General features: G+C 39.6%; 1 protein-coding gene across 1 annotated transcript in view; it reads left to right on the top strand.

Annotated features, from left to right (window-relative positions):
- LAMA2 (laminin subunit alpha 2) overlaps positions 1 to 14,757 on the top strand; it is a 673,037-nt gene that overhangs the window by 562,428 nt on the left and 95,852 nt on the right. The window contains exon 41 of the mRNA XM_065931349.1: positions 9,361 to 9,463. Within this exon, the coding sequence (XP_065787421.1) occupies positions 9,361 to 9,463 (103 nt within the window). The remainder of the gene's footprint in view (positions 1 to 9,360; positions 9,464 to 14,757) is intronic.

Here is a 14,757-nt window from a genome sequence, read left to right as displayed (position 1 = left end):
TGCTTTCATGTGCTTATTTAGAGAATTTTCATTCTTCTTTCTTTGTAATTTCCTTTCTGTAATCTGTTTTGATTCAGGAAACCTGTAACCAAGGGAGTAAGAATGGCATATAAATTTGGAACAATTCTATATGAAGCTTCTATATGAGCTGAGTGGGTAATGGAGGTCTATTTTTTTGAGTAGGGTACATTGGATTTGTGCCATTGATATTGACACTCTTACCTTTTTTTCAAAATAAATGACACTTAAATGACGTTACTGTATCTAATTCCCCACAGACACCATAGGACCAAGAATTTCTGTATTCTCAATTGAAGAGAGTGTCCACTTCCCACAGCATAATTTGTCAGAGTTATCAGGCAGCTCTTTTTGCAAAGGCTAGATATAAATGCACAGATTCTTTTTGTTTATGTAGATGTTTCCAATGTGGCCTTTTGTAGATATCATAGTATTATTTAATCAATCTATTTTATAAGCAATAGATTATTTTTTTTTTTTTTTTTAAATATTATTTTATTAGTTGGAGGCCAATCACTTTACAACATTTCAGTGGGTTTTGTCATACATTGATATGGATCAGCCATATAGTTACACGTATTCCCCATCCCGATCCCCCCTCCCACCTCCCTCCCCGCCCGACTCCTCAGGGTCCTCCCAGTGCACCAGGCCCGAGCACCTGACTCATGTATCCCACCTGGGCTGGTGGTCCGTTTCACCATAGATAGTATACATGCTGTTCTTTCAAAACATCCCACCCTCACGTTCTCCCCCAGAGTTCAAAAGTCTGTTCTGTACTTCTGTGTCTCTTTTTCTGTTTTGCATATAGGGTTATCGCCACCATCTATCTAAATTCCGTATATATGTGTTAGTATACTGTAATGTTCTTTATCTTTCTGGCTTACTTCACTCTGTATAATGGGCTCCAGTTTCATCCATCTCATTAGAACTGATTCAAATGAATTCTTTTTAACGGCTGAGTAATATTCCATGGTGTATATGTACCACAGCTTCCTTATCCATTCATCTGCTGATGGGCATCTGGGTTGCTTCCATGTCCTGGCTATTATAAACAGTGCTGCAATGAACATTGGGGTGCACGTGTCTCTTTCAGATCTGGATTCCTCAGTGTGTATGCCCAGAAGTGGTATTGCTGGGTCATATGGCAGTTCTATTTCCAGTTTTTTAAGAAATCTCCACACTGTTTTCCATAGTGGCTGTACTAGTTTGCATTCCCACCAACAGTGTAAGAGGGTTCCCTTTTCTCCACACCCTCTCCAGCATTTATTGCTTGTAGACTTTTGGATAGCAGCCATCCTGACTGGCGTGTAATGGTACCTCATTGTGGTTTTGATTTGCATTTCTCTGATGATGAGTGATGTTGAGCATCTTTTCATGTGTTTGTTAGCCATCTGTATGTCTTCTTTGGAGAAATGTCTGTTTAGTTCTTTGGCCCATTTTTTGATTGGGTCGTTTATTTTTCTGGAATTGAGCTTCAGGAGTTGCTTGTATATTTTTGAGATTAATCCTTTGTCTGTTTCCTCATTTGTTATTATTTTCTCCCAATCTGAGGGCTGTCTTTTCACCTTACTTACAGTTTCCTTTGTTGTGCAAAAGCTTTTAATTTTCATTAGGTCCCATTTGTTTATTTTTGCTTTTATTTCCAATATTCTGGGAGGTGGGTCATAGAAGATCTTGCTGTGATTTATGTCGGAGAGTGTTTTGCCTATGTTCTCCTCTAGGAGTTTTATAGTTTCTGGTCTTACATTTAGATCTTTAATCCATTTTGAGTTTATTTTTGTGTATGGTGTTAGAAAGTGTTCTAGTTTCATTCTTTTACAAGTGGTTGACCAGTTTTCCCAGCACCACTTGTTAAAGAGATTGTCTTTTTTCCATTGTATATCCTTGCCTCCTTTGTCAAAGATGAGGTGTCCATATGTTCGTGGATTTATCTCTGGGCTTTCTATTCTATTCCATTGATCTATATTTCTGTCTTTGTGCCAGTACCATACTGTCTTGATGACTGTGGCTTTGTAGTAGAGTCTGAAGTCAGGCAGGTTGATTCCTCCAGTTCCATTCTTCTTTCTCAAGATTACTTTGGCTATTCGAGGTTTTTTGTATTTCCATACAAATTGTGAAATTATTTGTTCTAGTTCTGTGAAAAATACCGTTGGTAACTTGATAGGGATTGCATTGAATCTATAGATTGCTTTGGGTAGAATAGCCATTTTGATAATATTGATTCTTCCAATCCATGAGCACGGTATGTTTCTCCATCTGTTTGTGTCCTCTTTGATTTCTTTCATCAGTGTTTTATAGTTTTCTATGTATAGGTCTTTTGTTTCTTTAGGTAGATATACTCCTAAGTATTTTATTCTTTTTGTTGCAATGGTGAATGGTATTGTTTCCTTAATTCCTCTTTCTGTTTTTTCATTGTTAGTGTATAGGAATGCAAGGGATTTCTGTGTGTTAATTTTATATCCTGCAACTTTACTATATTCATTGATTAGCTCTAATAATTTTCTGGAAGAGTCTTTAGGGTTTTCTATGTAGAGGATCATGTCATCTGCAAACAGCGAGAGTTTCACTTCTTCTTTTCCTATATGGATTCCTTTTATGTCTTTTTCTGCTCTGATTGCTGTGGCCAAAACTTCCAACACTATGTTGAATAGTAGTGGTGAGAGTGGGCATCCTTGTCTTGTTCCTGATTTCAGAGGAAATGCTTTCAATTTTTCACCATTGAGGGTGATGCTTGCTGTGGGTTTGTCATATATAGCTTTTATTATGTTGAGGTATGTTCCTTCTATTCCTGCTTTCTGGAGAGTTTTAATCATAAATGAGTGTTGAATTTTGTCAAAGGCTTTCTCTGCATCTATTGAGATAATCATATGGTTTTTATCTTTCAATTTGTTAATGTGGTGTATTACGTTGATTGATTTGCGGATATTAAAGAATCCTTGCATTCCTGGGATAAAGCCCACTTGGTCATGGTGTATGATTTTTTTAATATGTTGTTGGATTCTGTTTGCTAGGATTTTGTTAAGGATTTTTACATCTATGTTCATCAGTGATATTGGCCTGTAGTTTTCTTTTTTTGTGGCATCTTTGTCTGGTTTTGGAATTAGGGTGATGGTGGCCTCATAGAATGAGTTTGGAAGTTTACCTTCTTCTGCAATTTTCTGGAAGAGTTTGAGTAAGATAGGTGTTAGCTCTTCTCTAAATTTTTGGTAGAATTCAGCTGTGAAGCCATCTGGTCCTGGGCTTTTGTTTGCTGGAAGATTTCTGATTACAGTTTCGATTTCCTTGCTTGTGATGACTCTGTTAAGATCTTCTATTTCTTCCTGGTTCAGTTTTGGAAAGTTATACTTTTCTAAGAATTTGTCCATTTCATCCAAGTTGTCCATTTTATTGGCATAGAGCTGCTGGTAGTAGTCTCTTATGATCCTTTGGATTTCAGTGTTGTCTGTTGTGATCTCACCCTTTTCATTTCTTATTTTGTTAATTTGGTTCTTCTCTCTTTGTTTCTTAATGAGTCTTGCTAATGGTTTGTCAATTTTGTTTATTTTTTCAAAAAACCAGCTTTTAGCTTTGTTGATTTTTGCTATGGTCTCTTTAGTTTCTTTTGCATTTATTTCTGCCCTGATTTTTAAGATTTCTTTCCTTCTGCTAACCCTGGGGTTCTTCATTTCTTCCTTCTCTAATTGCTTTAGGTGTAGAGTTAGGTTATTTATTTGGCTTTTTTCTTGTTTCTTGATGTGTGCCTGTAATGCTATGAACCTTCCCCTTAGCACTGCTTTTACAGTGTCCCATAGGTTTTGGGTTGTTGTGTTTTCATTTTCATTTATTTCTATACATACTTTGATTTCTTTTTTGATTTCTTCTATGATTTGTTGGTTATTCAGAAGCGTGTTATTTAGCCTCCATATGTTGGAATTTTTAACAATTTTTTTCCTGTAATTGAGATCTAATCTTACTGCACTGTGGTCAGAAAAGATGACTGGAATGATGTCAATTTTTTTGAATTTTCCAAGACCAGATTTATGGCCCAGGATGTGATCTATTCTGGAGAAGGTTCCGTGTGCACTTGAGAAAAAGGTGAAGTTGATTGTTTTGGGGTGAAATGTCCTATAGATATCAATTAGGTCTAGCTGGTCCATTGTATCATTTAAGGTTTGTGTTTCCTTGTTGATTTTCTGTTTAGTTGATCTATCCATGGTTGTGAGTGGGGTATTAAAGTCTCCCACTATTATTGTGTTACTATTAATTTCCTCTTTCATACTCGTTAGTGTTTGCCGTACATATTGCGGTGCTCCTATGTTGGGTGCATATATATTTATAATTGTTATATCTTCTTCTTGGATTGATCCTTTGATCATTATGTAGTGTCCTTCTTTGTCTCTTTTCACATCCTTTATTTGGAAGTCTATTTTATCTGATATGAGTATTGCGACTCCTGCTTTCTTTTGGTCTCCGTTTGCGTGAAATATTTTTTTCCAGCCCTTCACTTTCAGTCTGTATGTGTCCCTTGTTTTGAGGTGGGTCTCTTGTAGACAGCATATATAGGGGTCTTGTTTTTGTATCCATTCAGCCAATCTTTGTCTTTTGGTTGGGGCATTCAACCCATTTACGTTTAAGGTAATTATTGATAGGTGTGGTCCCATTGTCATTTACTTTGTTGTTTTGGGTTCACGTTTATACAACCTTTCTGCATTTCCTGTCTAGAGAAGATCCTTTAGCATTTGTTGAAGAGCTGGTTTGGTGGTGCTGAATTCTCTCAGCTTTTGCTTGTCTGTAAAGCTTTTGAATTCTCCTTCATATCTGAATGAGATCCTTGCTGGGTACAGTAATCTAGGTTGTAGGTTATTCTCTTTCATTACTTTCAGTATGTCCTGCCATTCCCTTCTGGCCTGGAGGGTTTCTATTGATAGATCAGCTGTTATCCTTATAGGAATCCCTTTGTGTGTTATTTGTTGTTTCTCCCTTGCTGCTTTTAGTATTTGTTCTTTGTGTTTGATCTTTGTTAATTTGATTAATATGTGTCTTGGAGTGTTTCGCCTTGGGTTTATCTTGTTTGGGACTCTCTGGGTTTCTTGGACTTGGGTGGCTATTTCCTTCCCCATTTTAGGGAAGTTCTCAGCTATTATCTCCTCGAGTATTTTCTCATGGCCTTTCTTTTTGTCTTCTTCTTCTGGGACTCCTATGATTCGAATGTTGGGGCGTTTCACATTGTCCCAGAGGTCCCTGAGGTTGTCCTCATTTCTTTTGATCCTTTTTTCTTTTTTCCTCTCTGCTTCATTTATTTCCACCATTTTATCTTCTACCTCACTTATCCTATCTTCTGTCTCCGTTATTCTACTCTTGGTTCCCTCCAGAGTGTTTTTGATCTCATTCATTGCATTATTCATTTTTAATTGACTCTTTTTTATTTCTTCTAGATCTTTATTAAACATTTCTTGCATCTTTTCAATCTTTGTCTCCAGGCTATTTATCTGTACCTCCATTTTGCTTTCAAGATTTTGGATCATTTTTATTATCATTATTCTAAATTCTTTTTCAGGTAGATTCCCTATCTCCTCCTCTTTTGTTTGACTTGGTGGGCTTTTTTCATGTTCCTTTACCTGTTGGGTATTTCTCTGCCTTTTCATCTTGTTTAGATTGCTGTGTCTGGAGTGGGCTTTCTGTATTCTGCAGGTCTGTGGTTCCTTTTTATTGTGGAGGTTTTACCCAGTGGGTGGGGTTAGACGATTGGCTTGTCAAGGTTTCCTGATTAGCGAAGCTTGCGTCAGTGTTCTGGTATGCGGATCTTGATTTCTTCTCTTTGGATAGCAATGGAGTGCCCAGTAATGAGTTTTGAGATGGGTCTATGTGTTAGGTGTGACCTTGGGCTGTCTGTATATTGACGTTCAGGGCAATGTTCCTGCGTTGCTGGAGAATTTGCGTGGTATGTCGTGCTCTAAAACTTATTGGCTCTTGGGTGGTGGTTGGTTTCGGTGCAGGTATGGAGGCTTTTGTACGGTCACTTATTACTTAAAGATCCATGTAGTCAGGAGTTTTCTGGTGTTCTCAGGTTTTGGGCTTAAGTCTCCTGCTTCTGGATTTCAGTTTTATTCTTCCTGTAGTCTCAGGACTTCTCCAACTATACAGCACTGATAATAAAACTTCTATGTTAATGGTGGAAAGTTTCTCCCCCGTTAGGGATACCCAGAGTGGTTCACCGAGTTACATGGAGAAGAGGAGAGGGAGGAGGGAGATAGAGATGGGCAGGAGGAGAAAGAGGGGGACTCAAGAGGAGAGAGACAGATCTACGAAGTTGTCTGATCCCAGAGTGTTCTCCGTAGCCCAGACACCCACAAAGATTCACAGAATTGGATTGGGAAGAGAAGGGGAAAGGAGGAAATAGAGGTGTTCTGAGGTAGAAAACAGAGTCAAGATTGGGAGAGAATAATCAACACACTCGTGAATAAAAATGGGAGCTGAATATTGGATTCTTAAATGTTCACAATTTATATCATATACTGAAAAACAAAAATTAAAAATCTAGAGTAGAGGTTAGACTCTTAAAAATACTATATTAAAAACAAAAACCAAAACACACAAAAGAAATTTTAGAAATATATATGAAGTTTGGTATAAAAATAGGGCTTCTCTTCTTCTTCTTTTTTTTTTTTTTTCCCTTTCTTCTGTAAGGTTATAGTGGATTGAAAATGAAAATTAAGGCGTCGTAAAAGGAGTGCTAGAGGGCTTTAAAAGAAATAAGAGAAAAAGAAAAAGAAAATAGAAGAGAAGAAGAAAAAAGAACAGAAAAAAAAGAAGAAAAAGAAGAAAAAGAAAAAAAAGAAAAAAGAAAGAGAAAAAAAATTGTTTTGCCTAATTAAAAAAAATTGTAAAAATCTATGAAAGTTAAGGAGTAATGGGGGAGTAATAAGGAATTTTTAAAGGAAAATAAAAGAGAACCAAGAAAAAAGAAAAAAAAAATTTTTTTTTTTTTCCTTACTTAAAAAAAAAAAAAAAGAAAAAGAAAAGAAAAAGAAAAAATATATCTAGGAATTTCTCTGGAGCTGTTGCGGTCAGTGTGGGTTCGGCTCAGCTTCAGATAGCTCCTCGTTCCAGCTTACACTTCTCGATATCTACAGGCCCTTCCAGTGTAGTCAGTCGGTGGTTTCTTCAGGGATTTTAATCTGTTGCACCGGTCCCTTCTGAAGCGGTTCCCTTTGTTTATTTGGGTTCTGTTGCCGGTCTCTTCCGCGTCTAATTTCCGCCCTGACACAGGGGGCGGAGGTGGATTCTTATTCAGGTAGCTAGTTCCGTCGCGCTGCGGGGAGGGGCTGTGTGGGGAGGGGCCGTGCGGGGAGGGGCCGGCGCTCCCGGGAGAGCCTTGCGCTTTTTTCTCGGTCTGCGCTGCTCAGGCTCCGGGCTGTTCTGTCTGAAGCGCGCGGCCACACTGCGCGCGGCTCCAGCCCTCGGGCGATTCACAAAAGCGCCGCACACAAAGCTGGGCCCGCGCTCCGTCCCCTCGCCGCCCGAGCGGCCCAGGCAGCCAGGCGCTTGACGGGCGCTCTCTCCCCGGGTGCGGCGCGTCTTCTGCCCTGCGCGGTCCGAGTCTCAGTCCCCGCCGGCGCCAGTCGGGCGTGCGCGCCCTCTGCCCTCCGCGTCCCCAGCCCCAGTTCCCGCCCGCGCCGGTCGGGCGCCCGCGCCCTCCGTCTCGCCGCGACCCTCCCGGCGGACTTTGGCCGCCCAGAATCTCGGTCCCTTTGTTCTGCAAACGGCCGGCAGTGTGTTCGGGCCGGTTAATTTTCTCTCTCTCTTGCTGTCCCACAGTTCAAGCTGGCAACTCACAAAAGCTCCCTCTGATTGTCCTCAGGGCGCTCAGGCCCGGACCCTGCCCCAAGTAATGCCACCCGCTCCTCTCCGATCCGCCCCCACTTGCTGGTTGCGGATGCGGGCGTCTGGGGTACTTTTCTGCTGGGAGTTGCTTTTAGGCTCGTAATCTGTGGGTTTTATTTATTCTATCCCTCCCAGTCAGATTCAAACTCTTGAGATTCCAACACTTCCCCCAGGCCCGCCAGTGCGAGGGTTTCCTGGTGTCTGGGAACGTCCTCTATTAAGTCCCTTCCCGGGACGGATCTCCGTCCTTAGCTCTTTTGTTTCGCTTTTTATCTTTTATATTTTGTCCTACCTCCTTTCGAAGACAATGGGCTGCTTTTCTGGGTGCCTGATGACCTCAGCTAGCGATCAGAAGTTGTTTTGTGAAGTTTGCTCTGCGTTCAGTTATTTTTTTGATGAATTTCTAGGAGAGAAAGTGGTCTCTCCGTCCTACTCCTCCGCCATCTTGGCTCCTCCCCCCCAGCAATAGATTATTTAAGTGAAAGCTGTTGAAATAACACCTTAAAATAAATTTTACCACAACAGTAGCAATCTGTAATCTCTCCTAGTTTAGTGTTCAAATAGTATGATAAAAAATGTTATTAAACCACTGGAAATGTAGGTAAAGAGTATTATATCTGGGCTAACCTGAGTTCAGATTTATAACTTCAACAGTAAGTATTTAGCATTCGCTAGCTTTTCTTACACTCTGAAATACTCTTCCAATTTAGAATTTATAAGATCTAAATTTGTAAGACCCTATTTGGTTTATCTTTTGGTATGTAATGACTCTTGAAGTGCAAACATTGTTAAAATAGATAACTAAACATTTACTTTAAGCAATCCTTTCCCATCTCACTCTATTATCTTTGTGACACCTCTCTTAGTTCAAGCCTCAACAAATCCATCTTTGCTAGGAGATGATTGTGGCTCAGAGACTGTCATTTAGAAGGTTTTATTTTGCCCAATTCTTGGAGATACCTTCAGAAGAGGAACACTGTTCTTCCTCATTTCAACACCTCGGGGACAGGAGATGCTTCCTCCACTTATCTCACAGCTGGAATGAGACGTGCTTAGGGATCAAGCCAAGGATGCGCTTAGTTCTCAGTCTGCTTGGCCGTTTGACAGCGCTGGACAGTCCTGACCAGTTACGGCCATGCAGCGCTGCCAGTCACCGCGCTCTGAGCCACTTCTGTGTCTCTCAATTTCTGATATCATGCTCTCCTGGGTTCTCTTTGTCCTTTCTGGAATCTCAACCACCTTGCCAGCCCCACTTTCTGTACCTGCCTTTAAATAAATGTTGGGATTCCCAAGGTTCTCTTCTAGACTTTCTTCTCATCTCCTCACTTTAATCACAAATACATGCTGATAATGTATTATTCTGCATACGTAGTTCAGAATGCTTTCCTAAGGGTAAGCGGTGTACCAACTCCCTGCAGGGTAGCTCGACTCCTTCATGCTTTGGCTTTAGAAATGTGACTCTTCTTTTTCTGCCCACAGGCAACAGGTCCTCAGGGTTCATTAAAGGAAAGTGCTAAAGGTTCTCTTCAGAAAAGCTTCGGGATTCTTAATGAAGCCAAGAAGTTAGCAAATGATGTGAAAGGTTAGTGTGATCTCTTTTTATTATTATTTTCAGTGTAATTGTAGTTGTAATTGGTAGGATATTTTATCAGATTACTGGAAAAATGTAATTGTTGCACCGTGGTTGTTATGATTATTTTTACTATCTAGATTTAGTGCAAGTAAACTATCTTATCAGTTTTACTGTATTTTGCCTTCACATGTCATTTTGTACTGGGCATGACTTCAGAATTTTTAAACCTAATTTCTGTAACATCATTTCATCTGTGTCTTAAGTAGAGGAACTTTTAATTTTTAAAGTATGGCAACTTTTAAAGAACATCAAATGCCACCTTTTTTGACTTTAGAAATTATAGTCACAATTGAGTGAATAAGGCAGATGTAGTATAAATATCTTTGTGCAGCTTTTGATTTAGTGGGGCACATCTCTCAAAAGGTTTTTGCCTCCTAAATACATTTTTGTGTATTTTATCCCTAATTCAAAGATCAAAGTGCATAAAATATCTGCCTTGATATGGCATGGGTTTTGCATTAAAAATTCAATACAGCCCACATTCTAGATAAGTTATTATATTTATTATTTCATTCAAATATCTCCTGTTCTCATGTAATTGCCTGCTGTTTCTGTCTTTGGTCTCATTCCTTCCCCTTTTCTGGCTTGCATCCAGCTCCCCAACCTTACTGAGATATTCATGTTCTCTGAAAACTTGCTGCCATTTCAAACCTCCACGTTCTGCAGTGTTCACTCTTCTCTTTGGAACTCCTCACCATCCCTTTTTTCCTACCAACTACCTTCTACCAGACCTTCAAGATTTAGTCCGAGTGTTATCATCTCCAGGAGGCCTGGCACCCCATCTGAATTACATGCCTCCTCTGTGCACCCCTTTCTCACAGAATTGTCAGATCATCACAGCCATGAGCTTAGCATCCATCTTTTTAAGGACAGTAGCAGGATCTTCTTTTTAGCTTTGTATTTTGGTGTACAGTATCACAGTGACTATCTCAATTCAGGAAATAAGCATATTTTTTAAATAAAAGAATAATGTTTGTCTTTACTAACCTTAGAAAGAAAAGGTATTTTTATCATTTATATTTGCCAAAGCTCTCAATGAATAGTCTTTGATTTCCCATAGAGGCTGGTATGGAATTACACGTTTTGTCTCCATTATAGATAGCACTCTGACAGTAAATGCTTTGGATTGCGTGTCATAGGTGAAATATGACCCCTTATATGTATAATCCTATGCAGGAAACTGCATTCACCACAGCCTGAACAATAGCTGTAGAGTCAGTCCTGCTCTCCTCACCTGGCGAGTCGGGTCACCTCGTTACTGGTCATCATGCCTTTCTCCCCAGAGCTGAGATCAGGGTGAGGGGAGAGGTCCGGCCACACAAGTGCAGGGTTAGATTCTGCTTCTATTGAAAATGTTTAATATTTTGCTCATATTGATCTTTTTTGAATTAAATGTGATTTAAAAAAATACTGCATGAAAACATTTTATCTTGAACAGTGAGTTTTGAATTTCACACCTGAGGTGAATGCCTGAGTCTCCTCACCCTGCTCCCAGCCCTGCCTTAATCTATTTCCCCACAAACACTGGTGTTATAAAAATGGAAAAAGAATCTTATGTTTTAAGAGTTTTTTCTCCAAGGGAAAAAGAAATCTAAGGACAGGTGTGGCAGCCAGTGTTAGGTGACAGAAAGGTTCATTAGTTTAAATGTCCTTTTTTGTACTTCAGGTAGTACATTATTTAAAGTAATGAAAACCCACAAACTACTCAAGTAATAATTCCTCCAGAAATCCAAGCCAAGGCTCTGACGGAGATGGGAATGTTTTCCTGCTACATTATGACATTCCCCTGATTTGTGGCCAATTACACAAGTTATAAAATGGCTCTTAATCAGGGAAATGCCGTATTTTGCCGCCAGGAACTGCTGAAATAGGCCCTACAGGGCAAAATACTTGACAGCAGCTATTAAAATAGAGATTTAGTCATTTCTCTCTCCATGGAGCCTGGAGTCAGAAGGAATAAAGATGGTGAGGCAGCATACCCTCCATGTTTCTAATGTGTTACTTGGTTCTAGTCAGTACAGCCCAGTTAGTTCATGAACTTTAGTCATGAATAACTTAGAGCTGCTCCCTGCCATCTTTATGCTGTTCTTGCCTTCAGAGAACCTGAACTTGCCTGGAGCAGTTTGTTTTGCCTTTTAAGTTTTGAGTATACATTTATTAAATTTGCCCTTGTGCACATTTGCCATTTGAGACCAGTCTGTATCAAATTGATTGAATGTCCATGGAGATAAAAATTGTTTTGTTGATGGATATGGGGCTTGATACAAATTGATGACCAAAAAAGCTAGAAGACAAATTGATGCCACTGGGTGAATTAATACTACTTTGCAGATTGACAAAGGATTTTGTCAAAAAAAAAAAAATAGCCAGGTGAGGCTCTCTTGGAATGTGTACAGGGCAAAGATTGAAGTTGAGGATGCCATATTAGAAGTCTGAAAATACTAAAATTCTATCATTATATACCTTATCTTATATAGAGTAACTTTTTAACTTTATTTGCCTCTTAATTTAACCCTACTTTTCAACTTTGCTCAAAATAAGTGAAATTATTTAATTACTTAGGAACAAATAGATAACATCTCTATAAAATGAATGACATGCACATTGAATAAAAAGATCTATTCTCAAGCCCAAGGATATGGAATCAATGAACTGTATGACTTATGATGTTGTCCAAAACACAGAACAGTGCCAGAATTACCCAAAACATTAATCAAATTAATCCATATTTTCTTCTGTACCATGAGCCTCCAGACACTGAGTCATTCAGACCAGACAAATGTATCAAAATGGTTTTGCGATCATGAATATAACACACTTGCAATTACTAACCTGCTAAGAGTCTGTATTATTATTTCAGATTAGATACAAACAGAATAAACAGGAATATTATAGTAATATTAAACTGAAGTATGATTTAGGAGTTAAAATTTGCAGGGCACTAATCTTCTCAGTCTGCTGGCTTTCTGAATAAAGTAGCTATTCCTCTCTCCCAATAATAAATAAAAATATTTTTATATTATTAAAACTAGACTCCTCTTGGGAATTCCCTGGCAGTCCAGTGGTGAGGACTCCATGCTTTCATTGCCAAGGGTTGGGGTTCAATCCCTGGTCAGGCAACCAAATCCCACAAGCCGCATAGGACAGCCAAAGTGTTATACATATACATATACGTATACATATAGTGGTTTAGTTACTAAACCACTCTTGCAACCCATGGACTGTAGCCTGCCAGGCTCTTCTGACCATGAGATTCTTCAGGCAAGAATACTAGAGTGGGCTGCCATTTCCTTCTCCAAGGGATCTTCCCAACCTAGGGATTGAATTGGGGTCTCCTGCACTGCAGACAGATTCTTTGCCAACTGAGCTACCAGAGAAGTCCCAGTGTGTGTGTGTGTGTGTGTGTGTGTGTGTATATGTGTGTGTATTTATGTATATAATGCATATATAATATATAATATATTAATATACATACATTAATATATAATTATTATATAATCATTAATATAATGTATAATATACATATATAATATATATTATATATTTATATTGTATGTATATATATCGGTTTTAACTCCTTGCATTAGACATCTTTTTTTGCCTTAGAAAAAATACTTCTTGGGCTTCCAATAAGTTCTCAGTTCAGTTCAGTTCAGTCACTCAGTCATGTCTGACTCTTTGCGATCCCATGAATTCAGCACGCCAGGCCTCCCTGTCCATCATCAATTCCCGGAGTCCACCCAAACCCACATCCATTGAATTGGTGATGCCATCCAGTCTTCTCATCCTCTGTTGTCCCCTTCTCCTCCTGCCCTCAATCTTTCCCGGCATCAGGGTCTGTTCAAATGAGTCAGCTCTTCACTCAAGTGGCCAACGTATTGGAGTTTCAGCTTCAACATCAATCCTTCCAATGAACACCCAGGACTGATTTTGTTTTCTTTTTTTTTAATTTGCATACTACCATTTGCCAGAATCTGCCTTCCCAAAAGTATGCAAGTGAAAGACAAACAAACCATTCCATTGACAAAAAAATAATTTTGGATTAAATGGATAAAACCAACCCTGGATCCCCTAGCCTATTGTAGTCCAGAGAACAAGCTAATCTTTTCCTGTATAAATTGCTGATTCCTCATGCAGAGTTTTAGTTCCTCCTTAGGTGTGTGAATAGAGAAAATTGAGAAATGAAAATAAAGTTGGACTCGGTTTCAGAGTTTAAATGAGAAGTGGCAAAATAAGGGCCCAACACAGAACGACAGAAGCTAATAGAACCAGAGAGTACTTGTCTCACTTAAAGATATTTAAATTACATTTGTTTTAGAATACCTTGCTGGCCAAAACAAAAGGAGCCTGCAAACCCACACTCAGGCTTTGGAGCTTGTCCTAGAAAAACCACATGGAGTTTTTGATGTCTAGATATTTTGGTTTCTCATTCAACTGGCTGAAGAAAAGACTGTCCTCTATCCTGATGTCTTAAGACTTTGGAGATGATAGTGAAAGTGAAGTCGCTCAGTTGTGTCTGACTCTTTGCAACTGTATGGACTCTAGCCTACCAGGCTCCTCCATCCATGGGATTTTCTAGGCAAGAGTACTGGGGTGGGTTGCCATTTCCTTCTGCAGGGGATCTTCCCTACCCAGAGACTGAACCCAATTCTTCCACATTTCAGGCAGAAACTTTAGTGTCTGAGCCACCAGACAAACCCCCTTCTCTCCTCTCTTCAGGCTTCAACTGTAATCTGGTGGTGGGAGGGAGAACATGTTCAGTTCCAGCAAACAGCTATTGAGGGCCTAGTGAGCACTGTGGCCAAGGCAGACAAGAACAGATTTGTCACTTTTCAATCAGGACAAAGTTTCCCAGTAACGTGCCTTCCTATAAACACAGGCCCTATTTACTGATCTTAGAGGTTCCCTTGCATGGTGCATGTAAGGGGCATGTCTGGGCAAAAGTGGAAATCAGAGATAGGACACATCCCAAACTTGTGACAGCAACTGGGAAAAGGTAAGCATAGGAAAAATGTGATGGAAGCAGGCTAGGTGTGCCCCAGCATGGAAAGACTGGGTGGAGCAACCTCATCAAATCAACTGAAAGGAGGCCAGTGACAAGAATGGGATTTTGGATTTCACCCAAAATCCTTCTTCCTTACTCACCTGCTCTTCCTTCACTACGAATGTTGGGATCATGCACTCAATGGTGGGGTTGACTTGGGGGCAGGTTCATGTAAGTGGATGAAAAATTACAGTAACGT

Source organism: Muntiacus reevesi, chromosome 3, assembly GCF_963930625.1.
Source record: "Muntiacus reevesi chromosome 3, mMunRee1.1, whole genome shotgun sequence".
Taxonomy (NCBI): domain Eukaryota; kingdom Metazoa; phylum Chordata; class Mammalia; order Artiodactyla; family Cervidae; genus Muntiacus; species Muntiacus reevesi.
Note: the sequence above shows the minus strand (reverse complement) of the source record. Positions and strands in the feature narration are given on the sequence as shown.